Source organism: Telopea speciosissima, chromosome 3 (genome assembly GCF_018873765.1).
Source record: "Telopea speciosissima isolate NSW1024214 ecotype Mountain lineage chromosome 3, Tspe_v1, whole genome shotgun sequence".
NCBI classification, from domain to species: Eukaryota; Viridiplantae; Streptophyta; class Magnoliopsida; order Proteales; family Proteaceae; genus Telopea; species Telopea speciosissima.
In genome coordinates this window covers 28,736,513-28,761,318 of record NC_057918.1, presented here as the reverse complement: position 1 = coordinate 28,761,318, position 24,806 = coordinate 28,736,513, and the positions used below count along the sequence as shown (strand labels likewise).

Below are 24,806 nucleotides of genomic sequence, written 5' to 3'. Positions count from 1 at the left end.
TGCAGCCAAGAAGCGATATTCTACTTATGATTTGGAGCTGTGCGCAATGGTCCAATTTCTCAAGCATTGCTGGCACTACTTGATTGCTAAGGAGTTTATTTTATTTTCAGATCATGAAGCTCTAAAGTATTTACATTCTCAGAAATCCATAAGTAACCGCCATGCCAAGTGGGTTGCCTATATCCAAGAATTTGTCTTTTGCATTGAAGTGTAAAACCAGAAAAGAGAATCAAGTTGCTGATGCATTAAGCCAGAAGGTGCTTGCATTGAATACCTACACCACTCAAAGTACCAGCCTTTATTTTATTAAGGATGAGTACATCATCAATGCTGATTTTTCTGATATATTAGAGAAGTTGCAGGAAGGGAGTACAGATGCTTGATACACTTTATATCAAACCCCTCTTTATGGCAACAACTAAGTCGGGAGTTACATGGAGGTGGAATGGAAGGATACTTTGGCAAAGACAAGACATTATCTTTAGTTGCTGATTTATACTTTTGGCCACACTTACAGAGGGATGTGCAACATGTTTTACAACGGTGTTGTCCTTGCCAGCTTGCCAAAGGCACCAAGCAAAATACGGGACTTTACACACCTTTACTTGTACCTCAAGCACCTTGGTTAGATATTAGCATGGACTTCGTCCTCGGCCTACCATCGACACAGGAACGGCATGATTCTATTTTTTTGGTGGTAGACAGGTTCTCAAAGATGGCTCATCTTATACCATGTCGAAAAATGTTCGACGCAAGCCATATAGCCAAGTTATTCTTTAAAGAAGTGGTACGACTTCATGGACTGCCGGAATCTATTGTGTAAGTCCAGAATCTATTGTGTGGGATCGTGATCTGAAGTTTATGAGTTATTTCTGGAAGACACTATGGATGAAGACTAATACAAAGCTGAAATTTTCTTCGGCATTCCACCCACAGACAGATGGACAGACAGAGGTTGTAATCGAAGCCTCGGCAATCTACTTTGATGCCTTGTTCGTGATCATGAGAAGACATGGCCTTCAGTACTTGACATTGCCGAATTTCCATATAACAGTTCCATCAACCGTACCACAGGTCACACTCCATTTGAGATTGTGCTTGGTCTTCTGCCACGACGACCAGTCGATTTGGTACCACTACCTCCACATGTACACATCAGTGTTGAAGCAGATGAGTTCAATTGATTGGGGGGTAGGTTGGAACAACTCCAAAATCCTCCCGGATAGGATCCCAAGTCAAAACCCCTCGTGGGTAGAAACCCAAAGATTGACTGAAAACTCAAACTTCTCAGAATCACACCAAACTCTGGGAAACAGTAGGTAATAGGAAGGACAAGAAAGCTTCAAAAGATGAGAATGATGTGCATTAGCAGTTTGGGAGTAAGTTAGAAAACAATGAACTCATGGGTAGAGATCCCTAAGATGGGAAACCTGAAATTAATCCAATCCACCCAACTGATTTTTCTGAAACTCAGTATAGGCCCCAAGTTCAATGGTTTAAACAAAAGCCCTAAGGTTCCAACGCAAAACAAAGGCTGGATTGAAAGTAATTTTGAAAACAAATTTTCTGAAAGTAAAAGTTGCAGGTCTGGAATGATAATTATGCAGCACACAAACCAGCAGCCCAAAGGCCACCATACTCAGGTCGAGTTTGACTCTCGGAGGACCTCTAATATCCTAAAGTTTGGGCTGAAACAGGGTTAGAGTTAGGGAATAACAGGTCACACAATGGTGGGTGAAAACAAGGGCAAAACAGGGTAAGTTTAGACTCAACAAAACTGGGATTTATTCTCAGATTTAGGCTTACCAGAACTTGGGAATGGATTGAGTAGTTGGGTAATCCTCCTTGCTTGAAATCTATCCCCCGATTCCTCAATCAGGCACAGATACCAAGCAGCAACCAGAATCGCAGTGACTGGCGGCAAACAGAGGAAGGAGGAGCAAATTAGATGTAGTCGACCTCTCTCAGGCCTGGGTTTCTCACCCACTGTTTCTCACAGTTCTCTTGCAGCAAGGCAATCTCAGAGTTTATTCATCAAATCATGTCTGGCTGAAGAGCCTTACAGTATTTATAGAACTAAAAAAAATCCTATTCGACTATTAAAATCAGACTCCTATTATGAATAGGAGTGCTTACAAACTTGCCAAGATTAAAACTCAATTAACTAAACTCCTAATTGAACTAGGAAACCTTGCTGAAAATTCCTAATTGAAAAGTAAAACTAATTACTAATTAAGACTACTAAGTAAATGAACTCAACCCAGCCGGCTATTGCCTCCGACTCAGTCCAGCCGGTTATTGCCTCCCTGCTGTCTTTTGCAGCCTTTCTTCTTGCGACAGTAGTGTACACCAGGATGCTTATCTAAATCACCTTGCTACTTGGATCAGACAAGTTCTACACCTTTCTCTGTTGCTTTTGAGTTGTTTTAATATATAAAAAAGGGCGCACCAAGTGCACAAGGCTCCTGCCACTGCAGGGTCTGGTGAGGGTCATAATGTACGCAGCCTTACCTCCGCTTCACGGAGAGGCTGTTTCCTGACTCAAACCCAAAACCACTAGGTAGTAATGGAGCAACCTTATGGTTGCACCGAGGTCCACCCTCTAGTTTGTTTTAATATATCTTAATAACAATTTCAGAATTTCTATTGTTATTGAATCTTTGTTGTTGAAAGAGTGCAATACTTTGACAAAATTAGGACTTCCTTCGAATAAGGACCCATTATCCGTCGGCAATTTTATATTGTCCTGCATTGAAGTCACAACCTAATAAAATACCTAACATTGCAGCGTAGTCAAACGAAACAAACCTGGCAACAGCAATATCCTTGGCTTCGGCAGAGAAAAGTCCTGCGACTGCTTTTGGAACACCCAAAAATGGCCCAGCAATGTTCATCACTGCCTTTATATGCCTAGCGCACCAGTCTGACCCACCACCACCACCCATTGGAGCTGGTGACTCGACCCACTTCATGAAATGCAAAAAATACAGAACACCCATTGAATGTGGAACAACAACCACCTTTTTGCCACCATTTGTATTCACCATGAGTTCTATATTGCTTTTTATCCTGCTCAGGGTTTGGTCCCGTACCTAATCAGACAATTTTGATGGGCTTATAAGCAGATATTATATAGATCCAGAAACTAAAACAAGGGGGGGGGGGGGAATTTGCAGCAGATAAGTAAAAGATACACAAATATGATTTACTACTAAAGAAGACCTCACAAATGCATAATAAGCAAACAAGAGGGCAGAAAAGGAACCATCAGAGTGAAAAGACTACTTCAGTATTCTGGAATGAAAGTCTCCAGTCATATGCAGCCATGTACATGGTTTTCTCCTCATATCCAATTCGAGCCAAATTGGCAATCAGAACTGCCCACACAAAATAGCCAGCCGCGAAGTAATCTGCTGCAACAAGTCCAGTGACAGGCCTAACTCTTACACCAGAAGGATCCAATCCAGTTTCATTGTCCAGTGACATGTGCTCTACCCAACATAGAGGTCTACAGAAGATAAAAACAAAAGGGCCAATGAAACATTCTCTGAGTTATCGATTTGACATTTATAAAAATTATCTCTACTGAAGTGATCATAAGATGATTCATCGTGATTATGATCTATTCAATGACAATTAATTAGAAATAAGTAATATTTAGGAGGACAAACTTTTGCCTTAACAGTGTGAAAGATATGAATTTTGATTCATATTAGGGCAATGTTTAATTGAAAAAACTACAAAACACGAGAAATAGTAAAGGAACATTAAAATTGCAATCATTTAGTTAGATGGCAAAATGAGAGAGACAAGTAGAAGGAGAACATTTAAAGAAACATAACCCTCTCTAATCACCAGAAAAATTTGACGTATTAAAGTGAAGCCTCTACCATTTCTTCTTCCATATTTTAGTACTAATAGGACAACAATGGACCTTTCTAGCACCCATTCACTCTCAAACAACCACCATACGATTGCCAGGCCATAATTCTCCCATACAACAACTATTGAAAGACAACAACACCTCATTTCATGGACTAGTTTTGAGCGTTTCACCATAATTCCATCCTAGACTATCATTTTGAAGAACAAGATACTGATAAATGCTAGTCAGAACTGCTTTATTTATCAAATTCTTCTATAATATATTATGGCCAGAGTTTCAAATTTCAAGATTCCAGGAACTATCAATTTATTGCTTAATGACTAACTATTGTCTCTAAGTAATCTCCTATCAAGTAATAACTGAAAATTAAAAAAATAAATAAATAATTTGCTCCCCAAAAAGAAACCAGTGGGAATTCCTGCTCCATCAGTGGCTGGAAAATGGCACGGTCCACATTTATATCTTTCCTAGTGTAATAAACTAAAAGCGAGTTTTGCATTCCCAAAAAACTTTAAAACAATTGAAAGCTATGTGTTTAATACTGTAGAAATTCATTATGTATAAGTTGACATAATCAAATTTGATTCAAGTATCACGGGTAGACAGGCTTAAAACAACCAATATTAGTTTACCTTTTATAGACTTCTCCAAATGTACCGCCCCAGAGTCGCTTTCTGAACAGTCCATCCGCACATTGGTGCCCCTCCCAAAGCTCGAGCCCACCAGTGACAATTCCGGGAACAAACACCACAGGATGCTTCACCTTCAAACCTTCTTTCTGAAGTTTCACACCAGGCGGATCGGGCAAGGGACCGGTGATCGCTTCCGTTACATATTGAGGGAAAGAAGCCGGCATCGCGTTATAGAGGAAGAGTAGAATCCACCAAATCGAGCAGATACAACCAACGAACCAGCAACAGCTATCAAGGCATGACCATTTCTTCTTTCCCTCCACCTTCTTCGTCACCTTTCTATGCTTCTCCTTTTCCTCCTCTTCATCATCCCTTCTTTCAGCTCCTTTAGAAACCTCCAAATTCGAGGTTTTCTCGTTTTCAGAAGCTTTCCTGCGCCTTAACATCGACATCCTTTTCCCTCCCTCTTTAATTTTTGGAAATAAAAAAGCTGAAATACTGAGACAGATTAATGGAACCTGAGGCCCTGAACAACTGTTTTGATTTTTGAACGAAACCTCGTGTCACCTGATTCTTGCCTTGACGAATTCTTGGAACCATGAACCAGCTTTACCAGTTTTTCAACTGGTTTTTATTCTGGAACCTCGGTGTAGAGATGAACTTGGGTCCTCCAATCAATCGACTTGATTAATGCGAATTATCTGATCCGAACGGTGTAGAAGGAAAGGCTTTTAATGGGAGTATCTAGTAAGGTTAAAACATTTATCTTTTCATTGCTACCTTAATAACAATAGATCGATTAATTAAATGGATGGGTTCGTTTCCCAAAATTAATTATGTCGAAGTACGTAACGCTGACTGCTTTAGATTTTTCCTTTTTTATTTTTTTTGTTTGAGTCAGTTTCAGATGAAGTATATTAAATTTGCATCTTATTAAATTCCGCTATGGCATTATTTAGCTTATGTTTGACCGTTAGTTTTCACACATGCATATCACGTTATTGTTCCAAAAGATATTTCCATAAAAAATAAAAATTAAAAATAAAGAGAGAGGGGTAGGCACACCGCCCATGAGCCGGGTAAGCTATTAGGCGGCCCCAATGTGGACGTAAGACAGGGTATTTTCCAGGAGGGATAGGGGAGTCATTTCAAAAGGGGAAAGAGAGTGATAGATATAATGGCCACTAGCTTGCGGTACCGGCAGTTTGATTGATTTTTTCTTAAAAAAGGTTGTTATAAAAATACAAATTTATGCATAAGCAACATTTTGGACACCAAAAAATCATTGATAGTATAATTTTGGCCCAGGAAATCTTTACTTATCTCAATCGTACTAAAGGAAAATTGGGTTTTGCTGCTATCAAAATTAACATGTTCAAGGCCTATGAGAGGGTTGAATGGCAACTTATTGATAATCTGTTTCAATTTTTGGGGTTTTGTGAGTATTGGATATCTTTAAATAATACCTTGATTTTAGCCACATCTTTTTCTTTCAAAATTGATAGTAGTTCTTTTGATTTTCTTAAGCTTTCTAGAGGTCTTAGACAGGGTTGCCCCAGTAGTCCTTATCTCTTTCTTATAACCTTGGAAGCTCTAACTTGAATTTTAGATGCCTAAAAAGATATTGGACTTTTTTAGGATGTCAAGATTGCCCGAAATGTTCTGCCAAAAAAAAAAAAAAAAAGATTGCCCACAATGCCCATGAAATCCCTCGTTTTTTTTTTTGCAGACGACACCTTTATCTTTTGTAGAGCTAGTGAGGAGGATTTTCTAACCATTAAATCAATTTTGGATCTTTTAACTGATATTACTAGGCAAGAAGTATATTTATCAAGAAGTGAAATTTTTTCAGTACAAATGTGGATAGTTCCCAAAGAAAAAGGTTGTGTTCTCTCCTTTGCATGAAGGAAGTGTCCTATGATTCTCCGTATCTGGGGGCAAGATTGTGCCATTCTCGATTTAAATGCAAAGATCTGAGTTTTATAGTTAACAGGGTAAGATCTAAACGTACTACTTGGAAAGCCAATTTTCTTTCTTTTGTTGTGTGTAGATTTTCTTAATTCAATCTGTGCTTACATCAACCCCATCTTACCTTATGTCCTGCTTCCTCTTCCCTCTGGAAATTTTGCAAATAACTGGATTCCATTTACTTTAGTTTTTGGAACAATGATCCCAAGTAGAAGAAAAAATGTCACCTTGTTGAATGGGACAAAATTTGCCAACCTTTGCAGTCCGGAGGACTTGGGATTAGAAAATCCTCCGTGCACAACAAAGCTCTAATCCTAAAAGTGGAGTGGAAATTGATTAATGAAAATACATCTATTTGGGCTAGGGTTTTGAAGGTTAAATACTTCCCCAAAACTTCAATTTTTTACCCCAAAACTATTGCTAATAGGGGATCTTGAACCTAGAACAACATTGCTTTTGTACTCCCAGACTTGAAGAAATTAGTGTTTCGCCGAGTGGGAAATGGTAAGACTACTTCATGTTGGTATGATCCTTGCATACCATTTATCACATGTAATTTTACACCTATAATCACTCCTCATAATTTAAAGTTCAATTCTATAAATGATTTTATTCTCAATGCAAACTGGAACCATAAAGATCTTCTCTCTTATTTTTCTACTTTGACTGCCAATAATGTCCTTAGAATTAATATTTTAGACAATGAGGACTTCTAGAGATGCTCCCTATCTAAAAATAAGGGTGTCAATTGGGACGGTTCTCGGTATTTGGGACAGGACGGTACCGGTACCGGTACCAAAAGTGCCAATCCCAGTATTGTCCCATTTAGTTAACGGGACCAAATCTAGATCCCAGTCCCGATTACTAGCGGGACGGGATGGTACCAGTTCTTAAACGGTTCTAGGCACTGTAGAAAAAGAGAGAAGAAGTTTAATTTTTTCTAACAAGGCGGGTTTACTAGTGTTGTGGAATTTTTTCACTATCATGAAATCTAAGTTGTCTATTACTTTTTGTAAATCAATTTAAATTATGAAATCATAGTTTTACTTCTTCAAAGTCCCTAAGATCACATGTAATAAGCTTTTCATTTTTTTAAATCTAGAGAAGTCCTACAAAATGGAAGAATCCCGTTGTGTTTCCTCTTTGATTTTCCCAAACAAAACTCTACTTATCACACATGTCACATGGTAGTATGGTACAAAGTACGAAGTGCAAAAAAGAAGAACCTGGTAGATGTAATTGGTCGAGGGAGGAGGGAGTAGCACTGTAGCAGATTCTGTGAGGAGACTTCAAGCTATGGCTATTGACCTGTTGTTCCTCTTCGTATTCAAAAGGCAATTAGCGAAACCCTAATGAGTTGTAATTCTTATACCTTTTTTTAAAATAAAAAAAAGATCTTATACATTTTTAAACGGTACTAGTAGTTTCGGTACCATCCGGTACCTAATTGGTATTTCAATACTGGTACCGTTGGAATCCAGTCCCAGAACCGTCTCGTCCCATTTAGCATTCGGTACCAAAATCAGCTACCAGTACCAGTACCGTCCCATTTACTAACGGGACGGTCCGGTACCGGGTTTTAGTGGGACGGTATTGGGACGGTTCCCGGTTCCGGTCCCAAATTGACACCCTTATCTAAAAATGGGTCGTTCTCAACCAAGATTGTTGCCTACTTCATTACAACAACTATTTCTCCTAACCCCATGATATCCAAATCGTGGAAATTTTTTTGGAAAATTAACATTCATCCACAATTTAAAAATTTATTTGGACGTGTCTTACATGCAGGACTACCTATCAGAGCTTCTCTTTTGAAATGGATGTCTGTCGAGACTACATGTGTAGTCTATGGTTCTCACGATGAATCAATTTGGCATATTTTCTTATCATGTGATTGGACTAGGCGTATCTGGGCTTCGAGCCCTATTGGATTGAGAAATGAGCATCTTTCTGCCCCCTTGTTTATCAATCTAATGCCTTTGACAATAATCTATGATTTGTTTTTTTTCAGTCTTTATTGTAACATGTTATTTTTATTTAGAGTGTAAGGAACAAAATTATTTTTGGTGCTACCAAGGTTGACCCTATGATGGTCATTCAGGACGTGTAAAAATAGACTTTTGATATGAATATTAATCCTCCTTACAAAGATTTACCTAAATTGGTTTCATCATATTGCACACAAGCTCCACAACTGCTTTCAATAGTTGATAATCTGAAAGTGGAACTTCCTGGTTTGATAGGCATAGACATATATGAACCAGAACTTACTTTTTATATTTTGCTAGATGACCAGGGTGTGCTAACACATGCAGGTAGACTTCCAACACAAGATGCAAAAGAAGCAGAGCTTTTGAGACTCCTTCAAGGATGGAAATGTGCAATGCAAGCAAATATAAGGATCAATCAAGTGTGGTTTGCAACAAAGATCTTTGTGAACTATTTAAACCTATAAGTATTCTTCGTCTTCCTTGGAATCTTGTTAATAACTACTTTGAGTTAGCTAAAAGCAACTGAAAACTTTACTAGTATAGCTTTTAACTGGTGTAACTATATGGATCATCCTCCTCTCCTACCCTTGTAATCCTTTCTCCTTAATATAATCTTTTTGTTTCCATTAAAAAAAAAAAAACATTTTGGACACCATATCGAGTTTTCTTGAGAGGGTTATAGAGGAGCGCAACAACAAGGTGAGACAAAACAATATCGTACATTGGAAGGCAGTTATATCATTTCGCGTGATGAAGAGAGAGAAAACACATAGATGTTAGCGTACACTACCCCCGGCTCAAATAACCTTTTCCTTTTATTTTATTTAAGGCAAAAGGTTTCGTGCACAGCCGTGTATGGTGCATGATCGTGCTCCATGTACATCCGTGAACAAAATCTCTCCCCTTTCTTATTGTTAATTGTAAACTTGTTTTTCTTTTATGGGTAAACTTGGCTTATTACAACTAATTGTGCATGTTATGACTACTCACTACTAGCTATGAGTTACATTTTTTAATGTAAAATAGATTAAAGCTTGCCTTCCCCCCCCCCTCCCCCAAAAAAAAAGAAAAAGGAAGTCCCTCATAAGGGTTGCAATCCATTCGATTATCGATTTCGATTCAGTTCAAGATTCAATATATACAAATCAAAATCAATTCGAACATGCTCGGTTCGGCCCCACAATATCACATTTGGTACCTTTCAACCATTTTTACACAATTCAACTAAAAAAAAAAAAACCATCGTAGATAATATAACACAACTCGACAAAGACATATGATTGTAGGGTTTAGTATGGTAACATGGTTTAGGTTTGGGTTAATTTGATTTATGCAAGTTATATCTTGTTTTGTTTGATTCAAAACGGACAATTTTCAATATAAAACCAAAACCAAACCTAATGGAATTTCACTTTCAAAACCAAAACTGAACCAACTTTTTCGGATCAATTATAAAAGGACTTTCATTTCATTTTCAATTCTCGTTCTAAATTGACATCCTTCGGCCCCGTTTGATAACCATCTGCTCTCAATTCCTTGATTTTGTGTGGAATACCTTTTTTTTTTTATGCCATGCTATTTTATAGTGACATCAACATTTGGTAACAATATTTTGGAATTGATTCCAAAACAAAATTAGATTAGGAGCAGTGTTTGGTACAATGTGTTTCTTCTCTAAATTTATACATTCCAATATTTACGTAATTCCCATAACACTTTTTTATATCTTTTAATTCAAACGAGTGGGAATTGGGGGCATAGAATATCCCCTCTCCTTATCTCTAGTTGATAGATATAGTTACCTCCTAATGAAGAACCAATTATCTTAGATTACGGAGACGAAAACTTCTCCATCTCTTTGTATATATTTACACTTTGACAATGAACTAGTCACTAACCTTTGATCACCAAAATCTCAAGTTTATACTTTGTATCATGATTAATATGGCAATATCAGTTTTTTCCCTTGTCTTCATGTAACGCTCCCAAATCCATCCAGGAGTTTGGTCATTAACAGTCCAAAAGATCACACGTCTTAGGGAGTGAGAACCAGAGTGAATCCAACAATTAGTCAACTTGTAACCTCAAACATAATTGTAGTGGAAGTCTCTATCCATATCCATTCAATTAACATGATTAAATTCAAGTTTCCAATAGTACTGAAAATTTAACTAACTATAACATCGTTTCAAATCAAAATTACATGTTCTTTAAAGTTCAAGTCTAAAACAGAAATTAAATAAACTTCAAGCAACAATCATAATGTATGTCCTCGTCACAACCATAAGTTCTGTCGTCTTGGTTCTCCACACAAGTCTGATCAATATCTACGGTCTTATCATCTGAAACATGGTGAGGGCAAGCTTCAGAAAGAAACTTAGCGAGATAACATCTAAACCTCTTACGAATATTAAAAAATAAGAGGGTAAATTACATGTCACCTTTGGTTTTCAAACGAAACTCAAATTATGAGACTAGGCACTATTGGGTTTCCTTTTACCAAACTATCCACTTACTCTTTTAGTTAACAAATTTACTTAAAATTGAGTTTAGGTTTACAAAACTAGTTAAAACAATAACCTTTGATAGTTTTACCTTTCTAATCACCATGTCCGGTGTCCTTCCCCCTCTCGCCCCACCCTTGCCGATTTCTGGAGAAATCAAGTATCGTCATATAGTATATCGGCAGCCAACATCTCGTTCTCACCATGCTGAAACTTGATCAACCCCAGCCCTGAACCTCATCTCTCTCTCTCTCTCTCTCGTAACTCCCAATTCACTCGTCCCTGCAACCTGCAATGATCCTATTCCCTGTTAACCACCATAGAGCTAATCGTTGATTCCTCTATCTATTTTGATATTCCATGAAAGTGCAGAAAACTAAAGAACAACAACAATTAAAATTTGGACGATCGAGAGTCCATTGACACAGAAGTTCATCAGTGATGTGAAGTTTCTTGATCTAAAGGCTGCATCACCAAACATATGGTTCCCTCTGTCATTAGCGTCCCTCCAACTCACTTCGTCGGCCAAATTAATATAGCCCCTTGTAGGCTTCATGGGCCAACCAACATTGTACTTTGGCAGGGCCTAGGATTCGGCACCGTTGTCCACCATCTTTGCACCAGTGGCTCCTGCAACCTCTACCTTGGTTTTGGTTTTTCTAAAAAATTTCAGGGTGTTTTCAGGTTTTGAGAAAAAGGTCAGGAGTAGGGGAGTACGAGAACAAGGGCGATGTGGGAAATAAGGGTTGAGTTGGAACGTGAGTTGTAGGAATTGGAGGTGGGGGTATATAGGTTCAACAGTGGGGTGATTTGGAGTAGCTCGCGTCACTTGAGGAACACTTCTGCAATTCTAGCGAGCCATCCCTTCCCTCGTTTTGTTTCATTTTAGGTATTTTTAGTTTCATTCATTGGTGTTGGTCAACTGGGTCAACTGAGGTTTGCTGGAGTGGTGTTGTCATTGTTGGCAACCTTATTATCCATATTGGTGATGCGGCAGTGGTATTTGATGAGCTGGAAGAGCTGAAATGGTAAAATAGTCACCTACACGGTTATAAGGGTATTTTGATCATTTGGTAGGGTTACAGGGGTACCCGCACTTGAAGAACACCATTTAACAGCTTATTAAGTCCTTATATAGTGTTTGGCAAAGGGGCGAAGCCGCATGTGAAGGTTTCATATTGTTAAAGTTGTGATTTTATAGGTTCGTGCAATGGCAGTGACTTTAAGGTCATTTTTGAAAGATTTAATGGCCTTTTTGGATGAAGTGGTCTTCATGAAAAATGAATTACGTCAAGTCACGGTTCCAATACAACTGGTCTCGCATCATTTTAGTGTTGAACGAGAAAGTTACAGTTGTTTCCATGTTGACGCACAAAAACGATGCAAATCTAGAATAGGCAAAAGTTTTATACTTAACCAATTTTTTGGACCTTTTTTTTTATGTGCTACTGTCAACAGAGGTGTCCCATTGTTTTATAAAATTATAGAATCATGGTGGCCATTGGATGTTGTTTATCACGAGCTCTCTGATTGGCTTGCCCTTGATGGTGCATGGTGCTATGTGATACACCATAACATTGTTCCTTAAGAGAGTAGTACGGTTGTTGAAGTTTGAATTTTGTTTTAGGTAAGTGTTGTACATCTATCACAATTTTTGAAAAGTAATTTCTCGGCAAATCTTGAAACCCAAGTCGTGCCTTGCCGATTATCACGAATATTTTTTGATATTACAAATTCGTCATCCACTTGCCATTTTTGTATCTTTCAACTTTGGAAGGCAATATCTCTCTCATTCGGAGTCCAAATTAGTCGCCTTTTTTTTAAAGTGCATATTTTTTCAAGGATAATACACTTGAAATGTGAGGAACATAAAAAAAATTATAGAAACTTTAAAAACAAAGAAAAACCTTACTTGAACAATCGAAGATGCTGCTTTAAACATTGGAGATCGTGCACGACATCAGGCAAGCTTCGAGCAGTGGGTTAGTCACGGGATTACTCAGGGAGAGGTAATCTTTTGTTTCACAAGTCCTATTTGATATTTAGGGTTTGATTCATGTTGAAAGAATCCTAATTTTTGTTCATGTTATTGGGAGGGACTTGTAATTGAATTTTTATATTCATATTGTAATTCCATTCAAGTTGGGGCTTGATTGGATTGGAGTTGTAGCTCTAGATTTTATTGTTGCGGAGTCAAAAGCAGGTGTTGTAGCACCTGGGCTATTGTAGTAGTCGAATTCGAGTTGAGTATTTGAGGAAATACGAAACCCTTACGGGTATTCCTCTGTGGATGTAGGCAACTTGGCCGAACCACGTATATTTGGTGTACTATGTGCTTGTTATTTTGTTTTCGTATTTTGGAGTGTGTTTGCTGCAGATTGGTGGTGCATTGTCTGATAGACCTGGCCACACAGTGGTTGCGAGGTGGACGTGTATGTGTGATTGGTAATTACGGGACTGCCCCAGCCAATCTTTGTGTGTGATTGTTATTGCTACGGGATTGAGTTTGGAATAATTTTTTAAGGCACTGATTTACCCCCCTCTCAGTGCACCTGGGATTATCAAGTGATATCAGAGCTAAGTTACCTAGTGAATTGAAGCTTAACAGCTTGGGACAGTGTGCTAAGAGAAAGAATGATGGATAGCAATAGTAGTTACAGTCACAGTAAGGTACCACAGTTTGATGGAACAGGTTATGATTTTTAGCACATCAGGATGGAGACATATCTGAAATCATTGAGCTATGGTGTTTGGATGTCTGTGAAGAATAGATACAAAATTCCCACAGGTGATATAACTGATACAATTGAACTCAAGAAGTATGAAAACGACTCTAAGACTAAGAATGCACTTTTGAGTGCATTGGTCAACATTGAGTTTACTAGAGTTGTTGGATGTGAGACTGCTAAAAAGTGTGAGACAAGTTACAGAATGTCCATAAAGGTGATGAGAAGATCAAAGAGGCAAAACTACAATACTATAGGTCACTGTTTGATAATTTGAAGATGTCTGATGAAGATACAGTGGAGAGCTTCATGAGTAAAGTGAATGAAATTATAAACGCCATTAGAAATCTTGGTGAGGAAATCAAGGATGCAGTGGTAGTAAATAAGATTCTCAGGTCCTTGTCGGATCTCTATAATCCAAAGGTGTCTGCTATAAAATAGTCAAAGAACTTGAATGAGTTGAGTTTAGATAAATTGCGTGGTATATTGACTGCATATGAAATGAGAATGGTGAAGCCTAAATCCACAGAGAAGGAGGTTGCATTTAAAACCATGAAGAAGTTGAAAATTAAGCAAGAAAATAATAATGAAGATTCTGATGATGAGCTTATTGCCTACCTTGCCAGGAAGTTCAAGAATGGTAAAGGTAAATACAAGGGAAAACTTCCCTTGAAGTGCTTTAATTGTGGAGGTATATGACATTTTGCCTCTAAGTGTCCAAAGAAGGGGCAAAACAATTGAGTCAGATGATGAAGATAGTCAAGCCTCCAAGAACAACTTTAAAAAGAAAAGGTTCATTTCAAAGAAGAATGACACCTTCACGAAAAAAAGTTTGATGATAAAAGAAGATGACACATCTTCAGAAGAATTAACAAAAGTTGAGGACTCTAATGATGAACTAATGTTCATGGTCTTAGCAAGCAATGACCATTAAGAAGAGGAAGAAAAATCTGATAAGGACGAAGAATCAGAAGCTAAAGATCTGGAAACTATTTTTTATACTACCTTAAATGAGCTCAAGATAGAAAGAAAGAGAAGCAAGATGTTGGAGAAACAGCTTGTAGAAGAAGGAGAAAAAATCAGTCAACTAAAGCTCACCATTGAAGAAACACAGAAGATGACTGAAGATATTAGCATTAACTTATCTATGAAAGTTGATGAATGTGCCAAGCTTGAAGAAGAACTAGTAAAACTAAATGTGGAACTTGAAAATTTGAATAATAAGGAATACCTTACAGTTGCAAATACATCTCCAATAGTTACAACTGTGAATGACAAGGGCAAGAAGGTTTGTGTTCAAGAAACTGAAGAAGAACACGATCATGCATCAAATGGAGCTAGCATGTTAGATGATCTCCTTAGTAGACAAAGACCTATTAATGATAAATCTGGTCATGGCTATGAGAATGGGAGTTCTTCAACGAGAGTGAAGATAAATGGGAATGGCACTGAACATAATCCAGTCAGGTTTGTTAGTGAGAAGAGAAGAGGTTCAAGACCTATGAATTCTACTAGCAAGAAGGTTGATGAGGATGGGTTTACTACAGTATACTATTAGAGATCCAAAGACTACATGAAGAATATTTGGCAGACTCAAAGGTTCAATGGGTATTGTTATGGCTGCAACATGTATGGACATAGAGTAATAGAATGTAGAAGGAATACCAAGCCTGCGGTTGTCAAAATGAAGAACAGGTTTGCACCATTGGTTGATCAGAATGTGGAATGTTTTAGTTGTTACAAGCTTGGTCACATTGCAAGAAACTGCAAGACCTTACTTCCCTCTCAAAGGCAGTCTATGAAGAAGGAGAATAAATATCACACAAAGAACAAGAAGGTGTTCACAAAGAAGGAAGCCAGAAAATCCATCACTGTATTTGAAAAAGCGGTTTGGGTTGAGAAGAAGAAGACAGGAGAAAGCAACACATCATTGATTGTTCAGACGGCTTTTAAGGCTCAAAGAAGATCTTCTCCATGGATTCTTGACAGTGGGTGTTAAATCTTGATAAAGTTGAAAGTGGCTCAGTTAGATTTGGGAACAATGATGGGGCCAAGATTGAAGGCAAGGGCACAGTCAACTTAGATCATGGAAGAATAAAATCTAATAGGGTGTTGTATGTGAGCGGGTTGAAACATAACCTTCTGAGTGAGAGTCAGATATGTTACCAAATAAATGAGGTCTTATTTATGAATGAAGGTTTTGAGATAAGGAAGACGAAAAATGGAAAGAAAGTGGCTCATGGTTCCAAGACAGATGAAAATTTGTATGTTCTTACAGAGAACAATGATGACAGTTGCATGATTAGTCAGGAGAATGAAACCACACTTTGGCACAGAAGACTTGGGCATGTAAATTTTAAGAACTTAGCCAAGGTGAGCAAGAACAATTGTGTTAGGGATCTTCAAAAAATTAAGAACCTCACAAATCATGTTTGTGGACCATGTTAGAAGGGTATGCAAACAAGGGCTATATACAAGTCAAAGGAACACTATGCTAATAAGCCTTTAGACTTAATTCACACAGATTTGTGTGGACCAACGAAGACTCAAGCAATTGGAGGAGAGAGATATTTTATGTTACTTATTGATGAGTACTCAAGGATGACATGGGTCTTTTTTCTCAAAGACAAAATTGAAGCCTTACACTGCCTCAAGCTGTTCAAGAAAAAGGGTTGAGAATGAGACTGGCAAAACAATCAAGTGCATCAGATCTGACCAAGGAAAAGAGTTCACATGGAGTGCTTTCACAGAATTTTGTAATGAACATGGCATACGAATTCAGCATTCGACAGCAAGAATCCCTCAACAAAATGGGGTAGTTGAAAGGAAGAATAGGATAGTTCAAGGAATGGCTAGGGCAATGCTTACAGATAATAATATTGCAAAATATTTTTGGAGAGAAGCCATCTGTACAGGTGTCTACATTAGTAACAGGTGCTTGTTGAGACCACAAGAATCCAAGACTCCATATGAATTATGGTTTAATAGAAGAGCCACAGTGAAACACTTTAGGGTGTTTGGTAGTCGTTGCTTCATCAAAAGAAAGGAAGACAACCTTGGAAAATTTGACGGTAGAGCAGATGAAGGGATTTTCTTAGGGTATTCCTCAAAGAGCAAGGCTTACAAATGCTTTAATAAGAGATTGAGAAAAGTTGTGGAGAGTTCAGATGTGAAGATTGATGAAACATTACCCCACTATAAACCAGTAGTTTTAGAAGAACAAACTTTTGAAGAGGTTGATGATGATGCGACTGTAAATGATGAAGTTGTGAAAGTTCAAAAGCATGAGGATGCAGACACAAATGCTCATGAAATTGACACAGTGACAGAGAAAGAATGAAGACCCAGTTTTGAAAAGTGGCAAAAAATGCATTCCCCAAATCAAGTCATCGGAGATCCTAAAGTGGGTATGCAGACAAGAAAGATGAAGGCCATTACATATTCTCTATTGTCTTAGGTGGAACCCAAGTCCGTTTATGAAGCAAGCAAAGATGAACATTGGGTTAACGCCATGAACAAAGAGTTGGATCAGATTGAGAAGAACAACACATGGGAGTTAGTTCCCAGACCAGTAGACAAGAACATTATTGGCACCAAGTGGGTCTTCAGGAACAAGTTAAATGAAGATGGCCAGGTGATGAGAAACAAAGCCAGACTTGTGTGCAAGGGTTACACTCAGGTTGAAGGAATAGATTTTGATGAGACTTTTGCACCAGTAGCAAGGATGGAATTCATTCGGATGTTCCTGGCTTTGGCGGCATACAAGGGCTTCAAGGTATATCCGATGGACGTGAAATCAGCTTTCTTGAATGGTAATCTTGAAGAGGAAGTGTATACAGAGCAACTAGATGGTTTTCAGCTTGGGGAGGATCCAAATATGGTTTGTAGACTAAGGAAAGCTCTTTATGGATTGAAGCAAGCTCCAAGAGCTTGGTACTCCAGACTTGATACTTATTTGCATCATTTGGGACTGCGAAAGGTTATGGTTGATAGCAACCTGTATTTGATGACAGAAAGCAACAGTCAATTGATTGTGGTAGTATACATAGATGACATCATTTTTTGAGGGCACAATGATGAAGTGTGTAAACAGTTTGCAGAGTGCATGAAGAAAGAGTTCGAGATGTCCATGCTCGGAGAACTCTCATACTTTTTGGGATTGCAGGTGAGCCAATGGCAGAATGGCATTTTCATATGCCAGATGAAGTATACCAAAGAGATGTTGAAGAAATTCCAGATGGAGGACAGTAAACCAATGGGTACGCCCATGGTTGTGGGATGCAAACTGAGTACAGATGATGATTCCCCCTTAGTTGATCAGACAATGTACAGATCTATGATTGGCAGTTTGTTGTATTTGACAGCGTCAAGGCCTAATATTATGCAAGCAGGTTGTCTGGTAGTTAGATTTCAAGCCAGCCTAAAGGAGAAACATCTATTGGCAGTTAAACGAATTTTTAGATATCTTTGGGGTATAGTTGAGTATGATTTATGGTATTCCAAGACCTCTAGATTCACTTTCACAGCATTTTCAGATGCGGATTGGGCAGGTAGTCTGGATGATAGGAAGAGCACTAGTGGCGGTGCATTCTACCTTGGCAAAAGCCTTGTTGCATGGCACAGTAAAAAGCAAGAGTCTGTTTCATTGTCTACGGCAGAGACAGAGTATATTGCAGCGGCAGCTTATTGCACTCAAGTCATTTGGATGAAGAGGCAAGTTGCAGATTATGGCATTGACAGTTCTGAACCGATTCCTATCATGTGTGATAATATGAGAGCAATAAATATTTCAAAGAATCCAGTACAGCACGCGAGGACAAAGCACATCGATATCCGATATCACTTATTGAAGGAGAAAGTCACAACTAATGAGGTGAGATTGGATTCTGTCTCTGCATCAGAATAGGTTACCGATATTTTCACAAAACCACTTCCTAAGGAGAGTTTTGAATGGCTCCGAAATAAACTTGGAGTTGTCACTCCAGTTGCTCAGTAGGAGGCATGTGTACAGGGGGAGCTTCAATGACCCTTTGTACTTGTTGTTAAAGGGGGAGAAGTTGGTGTGTGCGTGTAAAGGGTTGCCAACAATTCCAAAAGGGGATATTGTTGGTCAACTGGGTCTACTGAGGTTTGCTGGAGTGGTGTTGTCATTGTTGGCAACCTTATTATCCATATTGGTGATGCGGCAGTGGTATTTGACGAGCTGGAAGAGCTGAAATGGTAAAATAGTCACCTACATGGCTATAAGGGTATTTTGATCATTTGGTAGGATTACAGGGGTACCCGCACTTGAAGAACACCATTTAACAGCTTATTAAGTCCTTATATAGTGTTTGGCAAAGGGGCGAAGCAGCAGGTGAAGGTTTCATATTGTTAAAGTTGTGATTTTATAGGTTCGTGCAATGGCAGTGACTTTAAGGTCATTTTTGGAAGATTTAATGGCCTTTTTGGATGAAGTGGTCTTCATGAAAAATGAAGTTCGTTGAGTCATGGTTCCAATGCAACTGTCTCATATCATTTCAGTGTCGGACCATTGATGCGCAAAAACAATGCAAATCTGGAATAGGCAAAAGTTTTATACTTAGCCAATTTTTTGGACCTTTTTTTTTATGTGCTACTGTCAATAGAGGTGTTCCATTGTTTTATAAAATTACAAAATCACTGTGGCCATTGGATGTTGTTCATCACGAGCTCTCTGATTGGCTTGCCCTTGATGGTGCACGGTGCTATGCGATACACCATAACATTGTTTCTTAAGAGAGTAGTACGATTGTTGAAGTTTGAATTTTGTTTTGGGTAAGTGCTGTACAACTGTCACAATTTTTGGAAAGTAATTTCTCGGCAAATCTTGAAACCCAAGTCGTGCCTTGCCAATTGTCATGAATATTTTTGGATATTACAAATTCGTCCTCCACTTGCCATTTTTGTATCTTTCAACTTTGGAAGACAATATCTCTCTCATTCGAAGTCCAAATCAGTCGCCGTTTTTTTTGAATGTGCATATTTTTTCAAGAAGAATACACTTGAAATGTGAAGAACAATAGAAAGATTACAAAAACTTCAAAAATGAAAAAAAACCTTGCTTGAACAATCGAAGATGCTGCTTTGAACATTGGAGATCGTGTATAACATCAGGCAAGCTTTGAGCAGTGGGTTAGTCCTGGGATTATCAAGTGGTATCAGAGCTAATTATTAGGGAATCCAACGCCCGCATAGACCCCTGCTCGGACGCGGAGCGATACACGGTGGCTGCTGTCCAATAAGGAAATAAAGTTGCACATTCTCTCACAAGACGTCTTTTGGGGGATTGGCAAGCGCTTGATCCGACAATTGGTATTAGAGCAGGTGATTGTGAGTTCAAGTCTCTCCGCGCGTGACATACTGCGGAGCAGACTGTACTTGCGAGTGGTCCCTGAACGTCCGTTTGGGGGGAGATTGTTGGGGAATCCAAAGCCCGCCCAGATCTCGGCTCGGGAGCGGAGCGATTCCCTCACGAGACGTCTTTTGGGGGATTGACAAGCGCTTGATCCGACAATTGATTTGTAATATACTCCTCACCCATAATGCACTCACCGTTTCACTCATCGACTCATACTCCATCCACCATTATCCTATCACTTTAACACCCATTCCATGCGCCCTCATCCCACTCGCACCCTTGCTCACAACTCAGCCCATCTTAAGCTATTAACCCACCACCAACCCCTATTCTGGTTTGCTTCTCATTGTAGAGAGGATGGGAGGGAATCAAAGAAGAAAATGGTGAGATGGAAATGGAGTTTGAAGAGAGCGGTTGTAGGTGTTAAATGAGCTCACATGGAAGGGAAGGGAAGGGAAGGGATGAAATCAACGATCATGGGGTGATCGAGGGGAGGAAGAGAAAAGGGACAAGAATGTCAAAAAATATGTGAGTGAGGGAGGGGTACTGTTTTGAGTATTTTTGTAATACCCAATCTCATTTTGACAGCTAGTTCCGTTTACATAAACATTGGGTGGTTAATTTTGTAAACCAAAACCCAATGTTAGCTATTATGGTAATCTATCCAAAGAAACAAAGAAAGAAAAAGGTGGTAGAAGTGTGAATCGGATGGATCAGCCGATTTTAGATCTGACCGATTCCATACTGTTTTCTTTTTGAATCAAGAATCAGTGGAAACCAAAAATTCGGATCCAACTGATTTGATTCGTGTCAATTTCGAATTCCGATTTTTGCAAAAGGATAAAGCCCGTCAATTGGGGGCGGGCTAGTAGGGTATATCCCGCTGCCCGTCAGGAGGTTTCGGTTTAAGTACTCCACCGGTCCACCGTCGATAACTCCGTGCGAAAGATAAAAGTTAAAATCGTAAGAGGAGGTGGATGAATATTAAACTTCAAAGGCAAGGGTATTTTCATAATTTCACTGCATAAAAAATGATAAAGTAGCTAGATTTTTTCTAAGCTCATATTAGTCTCCTGGGTAAAACGATTTCAAAACCCTTGGTCCTCGAACTGCCTTCCCCTTTCCCTCTCTATCTTACTCTCCCTTCTTCGGCCGTGTTCGCGGGTTTTTTGGAGGGATGTTAAGCACACCCAAGGGTTTCTTGCTTCGACTGGAGACTTGAAAGATCGTTTCGCCGCGTCTTCTTATCTTCTTCATTCCCCATTCCTAGCTGTTCGAGGGTTTGATTTTACTCTCTCCCTTGGCCGCCTCGTCTCTCTCTCTGGTTCTTCATCCGTTTTCTCTTCTCCTCACGGAGATGGTCTCCGGTTCGCGGTTCGACGGTGGAACTCAAATCCTTTCTGCTCGCGTCCGGAGAACCATTGAATCAATTAAGGAAATCGTCGGGAATCACTCCGACGCCGATATCTATGTGATGCTCAAGGAAACCAACATGGATCCCAACGAGACCGCACAAAAATTGTTGAATCAAGGTCATTTTCTACAGAATTTTATTTCGTTTCTCCCGGCATTATTGTTCTCACTTTTTTTTTTTTTTTGTTAGGCGTAATGTTTTTGTCGAAGGGTTGTTTGTACTTGGTATGACACTGTGTGAGTTAAACCAAGGGAACTGCATGGGAAATTAGACTTAAAAAAAAAAAAAAAAATCATTTTCGAGTGATTTTCTTTGTGTTTCTTTATCTGCTTGACGCTGAAGTGTGGTGGTTCGATTTGACCAGAACATAAGTTTCCGTGCTTGCGTTTAATGCACTGTGGCAATGCTACAGGTTTTTTTTCTCCAAGGTCCTTGAATGGTAAATAGTCTGTTGAGCTGGAATATGAGACAATTTTTACCGAACTTTATTGTTAAATGCTTAATAGTGTGGTGGTCATGTTTTACATAAGCCCAAATTTAGACACATTTGAGTTTTTTTTTCCCTTTTCTTTTGGTACGCTAGTATTTAAGTGTTTGATGAGTACACTATGTGTGTGTTAATTTTGATTACGGAAACGTTTGAATTGGGATTTCATTATAGAAGTATGAGAAATTGGTATAGGCTGCCATTTTATATTAGAGCTGTCACTTAGGAATGTCTATATTATATTTATCTGGAGCTATCAGCTATTGCTTGTGGAGAATGTATGCTGGATGCCTTTAGTGGATGTACTTATAAAATTCGGTTATTACTATAGCCTTCATTTCAGCTTCTGGGGCTAATCAGATTGCAAATAAGGGCACTTCAGTGAATAACTTGTACATGTATCTCATAGCTATGTTATGTAGCTCCCTTGTCTGGTACTTCATCTCTTATACTTTAATATGTTGTGCATTCATTGGTAACGGGGAAGTCTACCCCATCTATTTTACAAGTCCAGGCTTCACTGGATTAGATGGTTCATTTGAGAATATGAACCTCTCCATATTTTGATGCCCCACACCATCAAACTCACAGACAGTAAAGAGTAACTTTTCTTTACTTGTCTGGAAGAGTATTTTGGATTGCTGCTCCTACTGGGCTTCTCCTCAATTTTTATTTTATGCAATGGCAAGTTCAAATCTCAGTCTGAATTTTTGATTCGTTATTAAGAGTTAAGACTTTTCGGTGGTCTTTCTCTCTCCTCCACGATCTAATTGATTTTCTTTTTTGTATCCATTTTAACTAGTGTCCCAAACAATAGCACCCTCTTGATTTAATAAATCCATCTAATGCTTTTTAATGTTTTGTCTTTTTCCAGAAAGAGTGTTATTATCTGTTCAACATTATATTGCCCTTCAATTTTGTTGGTTGATGCTCTTTATGCAATTAGAATTCTTTCCCTATTATATGGTTTTGTTGTACTACCTATGCAATTTTGTAAACATTTGCAAGTGTTATATCACTTTCCTTCTTCCAAGCTTGCATAACACCTTATGTGTTCTTACTGTGGTCAGATCCATTTCACGAGGTGAAGAGGAAAAGAGACAAGAAGAAAGAGGTATGAATGAAGCACTGTAATTTTCTTGAATGAGTAGTCTATGTTGAAGTACCAATGTTCAATTTTAGTAATGAACATGTTTATCATAGTTATCTATTTCTGTGCTTCTTGCCTTGCTTTCACTGTCATTTTATGCTGTCTATTGCTTTTTCTTGCTTGCTTGCAAGCAAGATCAAATGGTAGTTTTGTTTCACTTATGGGGATCACAGTTGAGTGGGATCGATGGATGACTGCTTGAGGGGTGGGCTTGGTTTAGCCTATTGGGTTTCTGGTTGCTTGGTTTTCGTGTTAGGCCTGTGGCGGCTTCGGCCATAGGTTAAGGTTGCAAAAATAGATTGATTTTTACTTGGGTGTTGGTTTTATAATCTTTTATCCTAAGTTGATTGATAGAGTGGGAAGACCTTGCAATAAGTAGAGGAATGTAAAAACCATTGCAAAAGGATTTATACAAGAACAAAACAGTATAATTCTCTTTAACTTTGATTGTTTATGACCTATATTAATTGACTTGTTCTTAGTTTTTTCTATGTCACCTGCCTCATTCTGCTTTATTGAATCCATAGATTGGATTGGGTTCAGGCTAGGGCAGAACTTGTGTCAGACCTCAGACACCTGTCCTGTTCCTAGTCCTACTCACATAGGATGGTAGGGTGGAAGAGGGGTCCTATAAAAGGAGAAAGGTGTCTACTATGATTGGTAATGAGAGTCCAAGGGGTACAATGTGGGTACAACGTGTGTATAGGCACTAAGTGAGATTCCAAGTAGTGACAGCCAAAATGTGAGGAAGGGGGATGAGAGAAGGATACATAGGGGCCGTATTCTTCTCTTGATCCTACTAGAAGTTTGGATTCACTTTGTGGGACGAAGGCAATATTGCCAAACCACATAAATCTCGTCTCTTGTGTATGTGCTTGTTTTATTTCCTATGCTTGTTGTTTATGTACATACGTTTTGTGGTCGTACACAATTTTGTGGGCACTTATAGTTTTGTGTGTGGTACATATTTTCATGCGTTGCTCACATTGGAAGCAGAACGTTGCTCCCCCCCCCCCCCCAAACAAGTGGTTTTAGAGCTAATGGTTGATAACAAAGATTAGGGTTGACTGTTCGGGACGATGGTGAGAACAGTGTTTTTTGAGACTGTTGGAGGAGATTTTTTATAAAAAAGGAGGGAGTTACCATAAATTGCCAAGGTAAAGGCAACATGCAATCGGATAGGAAAGGTGCGGTGGGCGCTCCTATAATATGGTTTATGGGTAGTGAGGGCCTCAATGGTGAGTTATTGTGGCCTTAGAGGTCACATTTTGATAATGGCGTGGATGCCACCTCTGAGTGAAGAATGGGCTGAAATGGTAATTGTTGGCCATTTGAAGGACTAGCACTAATAAAGTGCATGGTGAAGAATTGGGCCGAAACGATGAGTGCTATTCATTGGAGGGACTAACACTATGGAGCACAAGGTGAAGAATGGATTATTGATCATTCGTGGGACCAGCACTTGTAGGGTGAAGAATGGAGTCGAGTTCTTTTGAGGGACTAATTGTGTTGGGTTCAAGCACGACCAGGGGTAATCGTTCATTTGAGGGATTAACGACGTAAGGTGAAGAATGTTGTCAAAATGGTTTTTCTGCAAGTCTTCAAGGTGGCTACGATAACACCCAAGGTGGAGATTGTTGGTTTGGTCTCTTTTATCTAGACTGGTTGA

The 24,806-nt window shown here is 38.8% G+C and overlaps 2 protein-coding genes across 5 annotated transcripts in view; one reads left to right on the top strand and one right to left on the bottom strand.

Moving 5' to 3' along the window:
• Nucleotides 1-5,041, bottom strand: part of LOC122656175 (phospholipid:diacylglycerol acyltransferase 1-like) — a 41,028-nt gene extending 35,987 nt beyond the window's left edge. For all 3 annotated transcript variants that reach the window (XM_043850631.1, XM_043850633.1, XM_043850632.1), the window contains exons 1-3: nucleotides 4,519-5,041; nucleotides 3,286-3,508; nucleotides 2,809-3,092 (exon numbers count right to left, since the gene is read on the bottom strand). In XM_043850631.1, coding sequence (XP_043706566.1) covers nucleotides 2,809-3,092; nucleotides 3,286-3,508; nucleotides 4,519-4,970 — 959 coding nt within the window. In that variant the 5' untranslated portion in view covers nucleotides 4,971-5,041. The remainder of the gene's footprint in view (nucleotides 1-2,808; nucleotides 3,093-3,285; nucleotides 3,509-4,518) is intronic.
• Nucleotides 5,042-21,171: 16,130 nt separating this feature from the next.
• LOC122654471 (GBF-interacting protein 1-like) overlaps nucleotides 21,172-24,806 on the top strand; it is a 31,308-nt gene continuing 27,673 nt past the window's right edge. For both annotated transcript variants that reach the window (XM_043848571.1, XM_043848570.1), the window contains exons 1-2: nucleotides 21,172-21,618; nucleotides 23,058-23,101. In XM_043848571.1, the coding sequence (XP_043704506.1) occupies nucleotides 21,444-21,618; nucleotides 23,058-23,101 (219 nt within the window). In that variant the 5' untranslated portion in view covers nucleotides 21,172-21,443. The remainder of the gene's footprint in view (nucleotides 21,619-23,057; nucleotides 23,102-24,806) is intronic.